Below are 14347 nucleotides of genomic sequence, written 5' to 3' on the forward strand. Positions count from 1 at the left end.
TCATACTCTCCCTTATTCAGCCTGCAGGTCTAGGCCAGCCTCTATTTGTAGATCTCCACCACTGCAGGGTTATGCATAGAACAACACTGGCTTCTCTTGCCTTTAACTCTTGAAAGCCTTGCTGAGTCCTTCCCTTCCTCCATCGTTTCTTCATCGCCTCCTACTTATTGAGTATTATCTGCCCCTTCGCCCAAGTCATCCTTTAGTCCAGGTCGTCCCTTCCCTTTCCCTCCGACTCTTAGCAATCATCAGCTATTCGTGACTTTTATAATCGTAGTCTCACACAATATTTGTCCACTTGTGCTTAACTCATTTCACTGAGCTTACTGTTCTCCAAGTTCATACATGCTGTGAAGTATTTCACAGATCCATCACTCTTCTCTAGTGTTGGGATAGCATTTCATTATGTATATGTGCTATTTATCCATTCTTCTACTGCTGGGAATTTAGTCCCCTGTCCCCTCCACGTGTTTTTGTGAACAGTGCTGCAATGAACATCTATTTGTGTCACGGCGCTTATTTTTCTAGGCTATCTACCAATTACAAACATTGCCGGGCATATAAAACTTCCGTTCCAAATTTCTCGAGGAAGTGCCACACTGCTGTCCACGGAGCTTGCGGTCTTTTCCAGTCCACTAGCAGAGGATCAGGGCTCCGGTCTGCTCCGTCTCTCTGCGGCATGGTTACCTGGTTTATTTCTAACACTGCTAAGAACGCTGGCGGGAGGTTTTATCCTATTGTTTTGATTTGCCCCTCTCAAATGGCTAGTGATCTTCGGGAGTTCAACATGTTTGTTGGCCACCTGAATGTCTTCTTTGATGTGTCTGTCAACATCAATTTTTATACTGTATAGATTAGCCCTAGATGGGTTTTTATTATTAAATTATTTAAGTTGAATTATATGAAAATAGTGAGAAAAAAGCCGAATAACCTATGGAAAGGAGAAATGTCCCCAATTATGACATTTTAACATGTCTTCAATTGTGGTAACTCTGAAATCAATGTAAGAAATGCACAGCGTATAAGCTGATTAAGTGCTCCGTATCACTCAACAACGGATTGCCCGGGGAAAGTCCTTTCTGTAATCTAGAGCAACAAACCCCGCCGCGTATCTGAGAGCTGTCGCGCTGTGCTGGCTGGTGTGTTGCTGGGCTGCTGGAGGATACGCCATGGGTACTTCAACTACCAGCAGGGCCACCCTGGGCAAACAGGTTTCAGCAGAGCTCAAAAACTAAGAAAGAAAAAAGAAAACCCACTTTCTCTCTCCCACCTTAGATCAGCATTTCCAGAAAATCCCAGTGCAATGAGACATGCAAATGAAATGGAATGAGGGCTTTCAATGTTAAATACACCAGGAAACATGAGGTTAAATAACTTCAAATCACCATTTTTTATTCTAGGAATGCTCACAACCCTTAGTAATATTGTTCTGAGTGGATAAAAAGATAAATCTATTATGGGACATTTCTAAACTTACTTGACTGCTGACTTTTTCCCCCAGGTATATTTTATGAGACTCGTCTTTCATGGAACATTTTATAAAATTTTAATAGCACTACTAAAGTTTAGAAGTTGGGGGAAATGAAGCAAAAAGGTTAAAAAAAACCCCTAACCCTTACAGTATTTGACAAAGGGAAACAAGAGGAGCTGACACCAAGGACTCAACAGAAAGTAAATGTCTAGAAAAGAATGAAGAGTCTATGTACAAGTATGTTTGATATAATTAATGTGTGGGTTGTTCTAAGAGCTGTAAGAGGACCCAATACAATTATCTTTAAATATAAAACAAAACGAATAAATCGATGAGCCATTTGGGGGAAATAAATAAAGCCTTAAATGGACACAGACCCTAGTTTAATGCTACGATTCTCTCTTAGTTATACAGAGTTTCCAACCCAGAGCTCTTTCTTCTGGTACCAGTAAGGGCAGTGGCTCTTTAACTAGAGCATCACTGTGGAGTGGACTCTGACTTTCTAATTCCGCGGCCCTTCATAGAGAGTACAGCGTGTGGGAAAGCGGAAAGTCTAGGTGACTGGAACACACTTACAGAGCCCCACACCAAGAAACGTGTGCGGTTTATTCTCAAGGCCTTACTCTTTTGAGTGAAGCCAAAGTGATGCAGGGTGGATGGAATGTGATTCTTTCTTAATAAATGTTACATTAGTTAGTTACGTGTTCTCGAAGCTCCTAGTGACCTGATATACAAAAGAGTGAAATTTTGCCTGGTCTGGGTCCTCAACATTGTTATATTTCAGCCCATGATTGCAGCCACTGTGTCAATCTATCACATTAAAAGTTTTCTCTTTTTCAATGACCCTCTATTTTACCAAGCAAGATGTCCTTCTCTAGGGATTGGTGTCTCTTGATAGCATGCCTACAGTGTATAGGATGCAGCCTCACCATCTTCCTGTTAAAGAATATCTGATTATATTTCTTCTAGTGCAGATTAGTTTGTTCTCCAGGTAACCCATGGTATATTTAATATTCTTCACAATCCTGTAATTCACATGCGTTTCTTCTTCTTCTTTATTCATTGTCTAGCTTTCATACGCACATGAGGCAACTGAAAATTCTTTGACTTTGGTCAGGTGCACCTTAGTCCTCATACTTGGTTACGAAATTCCATTCTTCATGAGAAATTTGTAGTCCAGATACTAACATTCAAGGGAAGAATGTCATCTGGAAGACTTCCTGAACGATGTTTTAACTCGAGAAAAATAATGCTGGCAGCTGCAAGCAACAAAAGCCCTGGTTTACAGGATTTTGTTTGTTTAACAGACACCCTACATCCTTTTTTTAACTGAATGCTGACATTAAAAAGACAGGAAACACTGAACAGCCTGAGGGATACTAAAAATACATGAAAATTCCGTTTTAGTTATGCAAAATTGAAGACCTTCTGAACAGAGGGGTAGCGTTAATGTTGTTATCTTAATCCACACAATGCAAATAAGCAAGGCATTCATTTTAATTGGGGGATCCAAATTATTTCTGCCTTGAAATCCTTCTGTTGCATTTCGTCTGTTTCAGGGTTTACTAAAGCAAGTGCCATGTGTGAGCTGACACAGTGAAGGTCAAACTACAGAACTCGGTGCTTTTAGTTACTGCATTTGACTCTTCCTCCCATAACAAACCAACTCTTTCCAGCACCTTGTTGGGATTACATTGTTATGGAGAATGTAGAAATGCCTCAGTGCACATGGAAATAAATTCAACTAGTGTGCTTCAGAAGGGATTGTGTGAGAGAAATGGGGACAAAACAGTTTTATAAAGCAAAGAGCTAGCTGGAAGCATTTGCATGATGAACATGACATGCCAGAAAGAAAATCATAGAAAGGCATGATAGTCAAAATAGGGGCATATGCAGCCTTACAGAGAGAGTCAGAAGTGGACTCTAATTAGACATGAAGATAATTTTGTTGTATTCCTGCTAAATTTCTCTGTAATGACCTTATATAACGTAAGCCCTTTCATTTTACTACAGTTGCATTGTGGGTAAATGTTGGCCTGCCAACTGCACAAGCAGCAGCTCTGCGGGATTAAGATGCGGCTGCCTGCTCCCAGGAGGAATTACACTGTTTTGGGTGGACTTCTTTTTGAAGGCACCCCAACAAGTGCATTACTGACAGAAACTGTCGACAGCCACCCGCTAATTACAAAGACATGGACAAACGCGGTGCTTGGAATAAACTTGTGCACACATGAACTACAATTCTAACAGCGATGCTTTCTGACTCACCCTGGACACAAAGGTAAAGACGACCAAGACTTAAAATATGACACCAGCTCATTTTCAGACTCAAACAAGTGGGCCACGGGGTTAAGTTCGTATGACATGCAGGCTTTTATTTACCTTGGAGAAAGAACTCGGAGGAGTGAGAGCAGCAGGCTGGCTGCAGGGCGCCACGCAGCGAAGACCTGAGAAGAACAACATCAGCGGAGGAGCCCGTGAGAACGGAACAGAGACATCACAGTCATGAGAGACAAAGCCTCATTTCGGGGTGCTATGTTATTAGTACACTAACGGAGGCCCCATCCCAGACTAATTTAAAAGCAAACGAATCAAATATGACAAAAAGGCTTGTTCCAAGAAAAAAACCCCACCAATTTCTTAAAAGAAAATGGCTCAAAGAAAAGACAAGTCTGGGCTGAATGGCTTAAGTGCGAGGTATTTTAAATAAGCGATTCCAACCGGGTGGGAAGAGATATCACAGACATTTATTTTATTATTTAAGGAAAGCTTGTTGTCTCTTTGGTCATGCGGAAAGGTAAACAATAAAGGCTATCAATTCAACCCAGGCAAGTAAGCCGTGGATACAACAAAAAAGGGGGGCCTCTAGTATATTTTTCAACCAAAAGCTAACTTTAGCTCATAGCCACTAGTGGAAAAAATAAAGTCATGTATTAAAGTAAGTAACTCTGGTTTTATTGTTATATATCACCACATATTTAAAAGTAATTTAGTTTAGTTTATTTTCCAGAGATCTAGAGAGATGAGAGTTTTAAAAATATCTTAAAAGGAAGAATAGGAAAATTTTAACACAGATAATTCTATCTCCTATGTAAGGAAAATTGAAACATAATCAGTAAACTATCAAGAGAGATGTAGATGTAATTTTTTGGGATAATTTTTTATATTTTTGTCGCTGATGTTACAAAGAGCCCAAGGATATCTTTTGGCATCACTTTTAAGAGACATGTTATGTTCATTAAATTTATCTAGAAAAAAAGACAACCCTATTTATAAACCTCTGCCCAGTCCTCTGACAGAGTCCTCAGGCAACCACTGTTTGTTTGTTTTTTTGTGTGTGTTAAATTATAGATTCATCTGCAGTGTTTATAATTTTGTGTAAATGGATTTATACCTAACATGATCCCAGTTCTACCCTACAATTGTGGCTACACCTGAGTGTGTACACAGGTAACAGAGAAGTGCTGGAAACACAGGGAATCCAGGACAGATGAACCCCTCAGGACCAATAATGAGAGTAGCGATCCCAAGAGGGTAAGGGGAAAGTGGAGGGAGAAAGGGGAAACCGATCACAATGATCTACATATTACTCTCTCCCTGGGGGACAGACAACATAAAAATGGGTGAAGGGAGACATTGGTCAGTGTAAGACATGGAAAAATAATAATTTATGAATTATCAAGGGTTTGTGAGAGAGGGAGTGTAGGGAGGTAGGGGGGAAATGAGGAGCTGCTGCCAGGGGCTCAAGTGGAAAGAAAATGTTCTCAGGGTGATGGTGGCAGTACATGTACAAACGTGCTCGACACAATGGATGGATGATGCATTGTGATAAGGACTGTATGAGTCCCCAATAGAATGATTTTTAAAAAAACACCCTTTTTCTAATCTGGCTTTCACTCAGTAAAATTCCTTTGATATTATTGCATGTATCAACAGTTCACTTCTTTTTAATGCTGAGTAGTATTCCATTAGAAGCCCAGGTGGCATAGTGATTACACATTTGGCTGTGATCCCCAACGTCAGTTGTTCGAAACCACCAGCTGCTCTGTGGTAGACAGACAGGGCTTTCTACTCCCATAAAGAGTTATAGTCTCAGAAACTCAGAGGGGAAGTTCTACTGTGTCCAATATGGTCCCTATGTGTCACTACTGACTGATGTCAGTGTAGCAGGCCAAGCACTGACTGGGTAATGAACCCATCAGGTACTCCTGGAGAAAGATGAGGCTATTTGGTTCTTGTGAACATTTAAAGTCTCAGACGCCTCAAAAGGGCAGTTTGACTCTGTCCTATAGGGTTGCTACGAGTCAGAATCAACTCAAAGGCAGAAATATTTTTGGTTTGGGTTTGGGTGATGCAAACATTTGAAGAGCTAACATGCCTATGTGCTACCTGACAGGCTGGAGGCTCACGCCCGCCCAGAGGTGCCTCAGAAGAAAGGCCGGGAGACCCCTTTTTGTGCTCGTTGTGGAGCACAGTTCTCCTCTGGCACACTTGGGGTTGACTGGCAACATTATTATATTGATAGTAGCAATGGGAAATTGGCAACATTATTATATTGATAGTAGCAATGGGAAATGCTATTTATTGACCTTGTCATTAAAATGAGAATATCAGATTGTTTTTTCTTATGTTTGAACTCCGGCTCTACTATTTATTAACTCTTCCCCATATCTCAGTTTCTCTTACCACAAAATAAAGGTAATAGCATGATTTCATAGAATTGTTGCCAGAAATAAGACACTGAGAAGAATGCTTGGCCCAAATAAGCATTTAACTAATGTTTGCTGCTGCTACTGCAATGACAAAACTGATTTCTAGTCTTATACTAGACTGTATGCCAGATATTTGTTTCTCTCTCTGCTAGATCCCACATTAGTATCTGGCACCAAGTGAAGAAATTCAAAGAATGCCTGATTGAATTATTATGCAACAAGCACTGGGATGAGTGTTACACATGTACCACTGTGGTTATGCCTCATATTAATATTACAAAGTAAATACAACTAATATCCTTAATTTCAAAAATTCTCATTTTACTGATAGGAAAATATAGACAAACTTAGATGAAAAACTTTCTAAGTCACAAAGGACTTAGACTCTCAGATTTATGTGGCGCTCTTACTATTTCCTATTACACACTGAATCTTAAAGAGGCTATATTTAAATATGACAACCCCACCCCCACCCCCCACCTTAGACTCTGTAAAAATTTCTGTAAAGACGATATTCAAACCGAATGCTGAGGAAAACCAGTCACAGCCATACAACGAGTTGAGTCCCAAGTGGGTGCTCTCTTACCATTGGCCTTGCTTGGCCCGGGACTTGAACGGGCAGCCCTCTTTGGGGTAGGCACTACTGGACGTTCGTCTCTGTGTGGTAACAAAGAAAAAAGTTAATGGCAAATTTTGAAAGCTATTTGTTGTAAATAGCCTTTGAGCCTATTGCTAATGATCTCATGTCTCAGGAGTTTTGTTGTAGGTGGGCCCCATTGAGTCTAGCTACCCCTTGATACCACACTGTGATGTTTTCAACAGGGCAACACTTTTTCACACGACCAACACACGGTCATGTTTCTCCTTACACTGAGCGTCTGGCACTGTTCATGGTCTCAGTGTTGTGACTCAGATAACTACAGAGCTGTCTAGATGTGTAAAGGACTTCACATTTGTTTTTCTTTCAGAGTATTTAAAGTAAAAATCGAGACAAAGAATTTTTATTATAATGATTGTATGAATAATATCACGCAAAGAGAAAAGTAATCAAAAAGAAATCTGTCCTGAGGGTGTGTTGAATAAAAAAATACATATTGTAGTAAGACAAAAATCTATAGAGAAAGCGTGTGGCTTGGGTTATTTCTTCCAAATACTGTAATGTAATAGGTGGTCTTTATGGAAACACAGCTGCAGTCTCGTTGTTGCTCATGCTTACAAGACGAAGGATCTTTATGGAAACAGCTGCAGTCTTGGTTGTTGCGCATGCGTACAAGAGGAAGGGTCTTTATGGAAACACAGCTGCAGTCTTGCTGTTGCGCATGCGTACAAGACGAAGGGTCTTTATGGAAACACAGATGCAGTCTTGTTGTTGCGCATGCGCACAAGAGGAAGGGTCTTTATGGAAACACAGCTGCAGTCTCGTTGTTGCGCATGCTTACAAGAGGAAGGGTGCCTGAGGCGTGCAGTGGGGCGTGAGGTAAACTGCCAAGACTTATGTCTATTCTTGCGGAGTAGGCCGCCTAAAGCATTTGGAGGGTTGCGTTCCTACACAGAACCTACTTCTAAAGGGAAAAGTGGGCTTTCTGACAGCTTGCTACACAGTGGCTGGTTACCCCCCAGCTCAGAAAAATGTACCTCACAGGGTATGTAGTGGTTATGCTTTGAGCTGCTAATCACAAGGTCAGCAGTTTGAAACCACCAGGGGAGGAAGACAAGGCTTTCTACTCCCATAAAGAGTCACTGTTTTGGAAACCCTCAGGGGCAGTTCTACCTCCCACAGGGTCACTCTGAGTTGGAAACAACGCAGTGTGTGTGTGTGTGTGTGTATGTATGTATGTGTGTGTGTGTGTGTGTGTGTGTGAGAGAGAGAGAGAGAGAGAGAGAGAGAGAGAGAGAGAGAGAGAGAGAGAGAGAGAGAGAGAGAGAGAGAAAGTGTGTGGGGTTATCCAACAGACCATGTGTAACCTCTATAACACTTAGGTACGGCCCCTAGAAATGAAGTCCTTTGTCTGTAATCCAGGAGTCTTATGCTCTTTTGCCAGCAGGTGTGAAAGAGCAGTTTACATGTATGGTAACATCTCAGGCCCTTCGCAGTTCTTGACACAGACACACACACACACCCATCTTTAGTATAAACCTCTACCCCTTCCACTGTTGCTCTCCTGAGGGGCCTTTAAAAAGGCAGCTGCGTACAACACTGGCGAGAACGCTGGGGTGGGGCGGGGGTTGGAAGGGGAAGTGATGGGGCTGCCACTGTTCATTTTCAGAGAATACAGCCAAGATTAAAGAAAAGACAGAAGGACTGTGGGAAGGACAAGTGACTGACTTGGAGGCAATGCGTTCAACTGCAACTACAGGTAGCAGAGACATTGATTTTTATAAAAAATATCTTCTAGATTGTTTGAAGAGTTTTTCCCCCCACTGTTTAAAGGGACCTGAGAAAATAACTTTCAATCCATTTTTTAGAAATATCTGAGGGAATCACGTCAGGGATTACATTCAAGGGAAAAAAACACACACAACCAATCTTCAAGGCTCAGAAGGAACACACAGGCATTTGTTGTCCAGTAAGTCTATTGATTTCTTCTGTGTTGAAAGATACAAACATGAAATTCATCATGCATCCCAGATACAAATGTAATCTTTTCCCCTTGATATATTGTAAACATACTATCTGGAGAACCTGAGTTTACATTTTTTCAGTTTATTTTACAAAATCTAACAGATATTTTCTATGAGGTTGTTTGTTTTTTCCCACAAGGCCAACCTATTATGAGGTAGAATGGATGTGGCAATCCTATCAATGATTTCCAGTAGACATGACACTGGGGTAGGACTGACCATGCCACACCCCTCAGAATGGGCCTGAGAGGCCTAGACTGATCAACTTATCTTCGTCTCTTTGCCTCAAATCAAGGAGAGATGATCAACTCTGCATAAACAAATCAACACCTAGTACCCACTGTGCTATTACTGTGCTTGGTAGGATTTTTGTTGAAGGTTGGTCTGGATGTCAAGCCTGAAACCTGATGAAGCCATGTGACCGGCATAAAAGAGGCCACGCAGAACACGAAGCTGACATCCAGAGGAAGGAGGGAGTAAAAAGAGCCAAGAGGCATATTGAATTCCACTGAAGACCACCTCGCTCTGGACTCGTTCAGGCACTGAGCCGAGCCACTCCCTTAACTTGTTTAAACCAGCTTGAGCTGTTCTTTCTCCTGCAGGGTCAATCTGACTCACAGTGGCGCTGCAGGACAAGGCAGTCATCTTACTGAAGCCACATCCCTGGTGGGCTCTAACCTACTGACCTTTGGATTAACAGCCAAGTACTTGGCCACAATGCCACCAGGGCGAAGCATTCTAACTCATCAATGTGGTGATTATTCTGTGAACTGCACACGTATGCCCAACCATTTATTCACTTTACATGCTCTGAGAAGTGATTCTCTACTAAGGAGTTTGCTTTAATTGTACCAACCCTGTCACCTCATTGTGAATTGCTATCTCCCGAATACTTTTAAGAGAACATAAGAAAAACGAGCTGAAGTGCTTGCGTATGTGCATGAGCACATGTGAAAACACACACACACACACACACACACACACATTTAAAAGTACCTTGTTGCTTTCAGCACCACTGAAGGAAGTGACATGTCTAATGCTCTCTTAACTTCTTCCAAGGTCAACCCTTGCGTGCTGACTCCATTCACATAATGGATGATGTCTAAGAGCTGGAGATTGCCCTCCACGGCTGCAACCGATGTTGGGTCGATATCACTGATATATATCACTTTATGGATGCTGTTGTAACCTCCAGACAAAGAAAATCCTTCAGGGAGTAAAAACATTTATTTACTTAGGCATAAGCATACTTCTCTTAAGCTAGCCAGGAAAACTATTCTGTGCAAAGCTTGAAACTGCATTACCCAACTCCTCCTTGTTGCATGTTAGGGTAACATCGGGCAGCAAATGAGGCAACACTGGCATCCTGGGTAAGTCGAGAACTCGGCCGAGCACTAACCGGACAGTCTTTGGTGCTGCTCGGAGCAGGTTTACTGCATCAGTGTGAGTCATGTTGGTAACATCTGTATCATTGACCTAAAAAATGAGAATGGGTCAAAGTAGGATTACAGTTTCTAAAACAGAGAATGATTTTATCTTCCTAACATTTTATATATGTTAGTGAGTAGGAGACTGAAAAAGAAATGCCTGTATCTCCTGCTAGCCCTTTACTGTGGAATTCAGAAGCCCAATGTGACAAAAATGTAAAGCACCTAACAAATCCAACTTACTTTGCTAATAAGAGAAATTTATCCTCTCACTAATTTAAGAAACTCCCTGCATCTGACATTCAGGGTAGGTTGTTCTCTACTTCGATTGAGGTCAGAGGGAATTTCAAGAATTAAAAGGAAATTTAAGTGGCTCACCTTTATGAGGCGGTCCCCAGGTTTTAACCTTCCGTCACTTTTGGCGGGATCCTGAATGACATCATGAACGTAACAGCCGATGCTTTGGTTTCCTTTGGTGACTGTAAAACCCAGGCTTCCCTTTTCAGATTTAATTAGGGTAACGAGGAGCTCTACTTCCTAAGGGAAGGAAACAGTAATTTCTTTAGGTTGTCTGCTCTGCCAGGCAGGTAGACATACATATAGGCATCCAGGCAGAGTACTATAATTTCCTTTTACCTACAGGGGAGGGAACTGATGCCAAAGAGGTAATTAACTCGTGCAAAGGAGGAAGCCAGGTCAGTCCAACTCTGGGTAGAATGCCACCCATGTAGATCCCATTGCTACTGAGATGCATCGCTCAGTACCCATCGATGGGCTTCAATACATCCTGCGTTTCCTGAGATGGGAATTACTCAGGGACCTCTTCTTGCACTTTTTGGACAAACAAAGCCATAGTACGGCTGTTCTTTATGATTAAAGAGCATTTTCTTTCAGGAAAAAGGCTTCACATATTTCTAAAGCACCAAAATAGAAGCTGTTAGTAAAATATGAAGTCATGGGGTGGTTCCATGTAATCCCTCCATTTATTTAAGTACAAAGTGTTTTTTTTCTAAAATGATTTCCACTGAAATGTAGAGATTTACAAATTTCTAAGGATCATTCAAATCTGTATTCCCCTATGGCTGATGATGATGATGCAGATACAGACCACACACCTAAACCTACCTAGCTACAGACACACACACACACTCTCAAGAGAAATGCCAAGGTGTTTATGGTTTTTGGGGTCTTGAGATTATGCATGGTTCTAAATCTTCCCCCTTATTTTCTAACTATTATTATTACTTTTAACAGTGAACACTACTTGGACGATAAACATATTACTGAAAAAGGCTTACTTTGAATCGAAGGAAAACCATTATCTTTGAAATTAAGTTTCAACACTAAAAAGGCCGACTTTTGTAGTACTCGGGCCATTATTACAATTTAAAAGATTCTATTTGGGCTCAGAAAACAGTGTGATGGATAAAAAGTCATATTAAAAGTTGATTCAAGTTTAATAAGCAACTCATGGGAATTTGAGAAATAAGCAACAACAAAAAAAGTACCAAGTATATCACTCTGTAGCAGGTGCCATGTGAGGTACATGCCTAGGTCTTTCATTTAATCCCCATCACAAATTCAGGAGGGTCAAAAACTCAAGGGTTGTCACGTCAATTTTGACTCTCAGCAATCCTACGGCATTACACGGATCTGCCCCATTTGAAGTCCACATTGTAAAGGCTACACGAGAAGACTGCAACATGGCTCTGCCTCGGAGCGGCTGGTGGGTGGAAATGCTGACCTTTTGGTTTTCAGCTGAGCTCCTACCCACTGTGGTGCCAGCACTCCCAGTTTACAGCTCAAGGCGACAAATCTCAGAAAAAATGACGCAGTATGTACCTCGGTGCCAACTATATACCAGGCATGTAATCATTCGTTAGATACAGATATAAAGCTACTCTAGTTGTTCATCTTTCCCCAACTAGAAAGGAATTCTGTGTATCTGTGTTTTACTTGAGGCGCTCTGGTGAAGCTGACAGGTGAGGATTGGGTTGGTAACTACAAGGTCGATGGTTCAAATCCATCATCCGTAACAAAAGAGAAAGATGAGGTTTGTAGTTTTCATAAAGGTTTATAGCTTCAATAGGATTGCCATGAGTCAAGATCAAATTGATGGTAGTAAGTATTTTACATGAGTAAATATGGCTTTATTTCAATACAGAGGAACTAGCTCACCAGCTCAATGTCTTCAAGGTGGTTTTCTGAGACCTTTTTCAAAGATGTCCAGTCTCCTTGCCTCACAAGCTCAGAAGCATCATGAGTAGGGTATCTATCCACTGAACTAGAGGAAGAAGATTCTGGCTGTTTTTGACAACTCTGCTCAGGAGTCGCATCCTGGGGTACAGGGCTAGGAGTATCACTACCAAGATAAGAAGCAAAAGTAGTTTCAAGTACGTTTCAATGTCAATGTATTAAATATGTGGCACAAGGAAATGTGAAGCATTTGCAAATCATAGCACATACTCATGTCTGATTTTGATTAAGATCCTACTTAATTTATGCCTGATTCTGAGCAGTGAATTAATTTCACATCTGTTACATGGTAACTTTACCAATTTCTTTTTTTTTTACCAATTTATTTTCAATTCAAATTCTATTATGAAGAAACTCTTTAAGCTGTATGAACAGCAAGGTGGGATGGGTGCCATTTTTTGATTCTGAGTCCTTATTAACTCAAGGGCGGGAGCCAATGTTACTCAAAGCCAAGTACTTGTGTCAAATGGAGAAACAAAGAATCCAAGTTTTACTCTGATGGTTGCTTCAGAAGACAGAACAGGGAAAAACCACCCTTTTCGAGAACACCAAGCAAACATGAGCACATATATTACCCCGGATACAGACACACGACTCCTTGTGTTCCTTTAAGCTTGAAAGTCCTTCTTTTCGTGTCACCTACACCCTTTTCGCTCCTCCCGTCTGCAAACTATCAAACCATTCCCTGTCTTTTTTTAAAAAACATCTTATTAGGGGCTCATATAACACTTATCACAATCCATACATACATCAATTGTGTAAAGCACATCTGTATATTCTTTTTCCTGATCATTTTCAAAGCATTTGCTCTCCACTTAAGCCCTTTGGATCAGGTCCTCTTTTTTTCCCCCTCCCTCCCCGCTCTCCCCTCCCTCATGAGCCCTTGATAATTTATAAATTATTATTTTGTCATATCTTGCCCCGTCCGACGTCTCCCTTTACCCCCTTTTCTGTTGTCCATCCCCCAGGGAGGAGGTCACATGTAGATCCTTGTAATCGGTTCCCTCTTTCCAACCCACTCACCCTCTACCCTCCCAGGATCGCCCCTCACACCCCTGGTACTGAAGGTATCATCGACCCTGGATTCCCTGTGCCTCCAACTCCTATCTGCACCAGTGTAAAACCTCTGCTCTATCCAGACTTGCAAGGGAGAATTTGGATCATGATAGTTGGGCGAGAGGAAGCATTTAAGAACTGGAGGAAAGTTGTATTCTTCATCGGTGCTACATTGCACCCTGACTGACTCATCTCCTCCCCTAGACCCCTCCGCAAGGGGATCTCTAGTGGCCGACAAATGAGCTTTGAGTCTCCACTCTGCTCTTCCCCCTTCATTCGCTATGGTAAGATTTTTTTTTTTTTGCATGATGCCTTATACCTAGTCCCTTTGGCACCTCGTGATCGCACAGGCTGGTGTGCTTCTTCCATGTGGGCTTTGTTGCTTCTGAGCTAGATGGCTGCCTGTTTACTTTCAAGCCTTTAAGACCCCAGACACTATCTCTTTTGATAGCCAGCACCATCAGCTTTCTTCACCACATTTGTTTATGCACCTGTTTGTCCTCGGCAATCATATCATGGAGGTGTGCACCCAATGATATGATTTTTTGTTCTTTGATGCCTGATAACTGATCCCTTCGGAACCATGTGATCACACAGGCTGGTGTGTTCTTCATGTGGGCTTTGTTGCTTCTGAGCTAGGTGGCCGCTCCTTTATCTTCAAGCCTTTAAGACCCCAGATGCTATATCTTTGGATAGCCAGGCACCATCAGCTTTCTTCACCACATTTACTTGTTCACCCGCTTTGGCTTCAGCGGTTGTGTCGGGAGGGTGAGCATCATGGAATACCAATTTAATAGAAGAAA

General features: G+C 41.6%; 1 protein-coding gene across 17 annotated transcripts in view; it reads right to left on the bottom strand.

Annotated features, from left to right (window-relative positions):
- PTPN13 (protein tyrosine phosphatase non-receptor type 13) overlaps nucleotides 1–14347 on the bottom strand; it is a 234606-nt gene that overhangs the window by 37092 nt on the left and 183167 nt on the right. For all 17 annotated transcript variants that reach the window (XM_075544059.1, XM_075544061.1, XM_075544052.1 and 14 more), the window contains 6 exons: nucleotides 12411–12594; nucleotides 10611–10769; nucleotides 10110–10281; nucleotides 9802–10012; nucleotides 6770–6840; nucleotides 3854–3918 (listed from right to left, as the gene is read on the bottom strand). In XM_075544059.1, coding sequence (XP_075400174.1) covers nucleotides 3854–3918; nucleotides 6770–6840; nucleotides 9802–10012; nucleotides 10110–10281; nucleotides 10611–10769; nucleotides 12411–12594 — 862 coding nt within the window. The remainder of the gene's footprint in view (nucleotides 1–3853; nucleotides 3919–6769; nucleotides 6841–9801; nucleotides 10013–10109; nucleotides 10282–10610; nucleotides 10770–12410; nucleotides 12595–14347) is intronic.

Source organism: Tenrec ecaudatus, chromosome 3, assembly GCF_050624435.1.
Source record: "Tenrec ecaudatus isolate mTenEca1 chromosome 3, mTenEca1.hap1, whole genome shotgun sequence".
Taxonomy (NCBI): domain Eukaryota; kingdom Metazoa; phylum Chordata; class Mammalia; order Afrosoricida; family Tenrecidae; genus Tenrec; species Tenrec ecaudatus.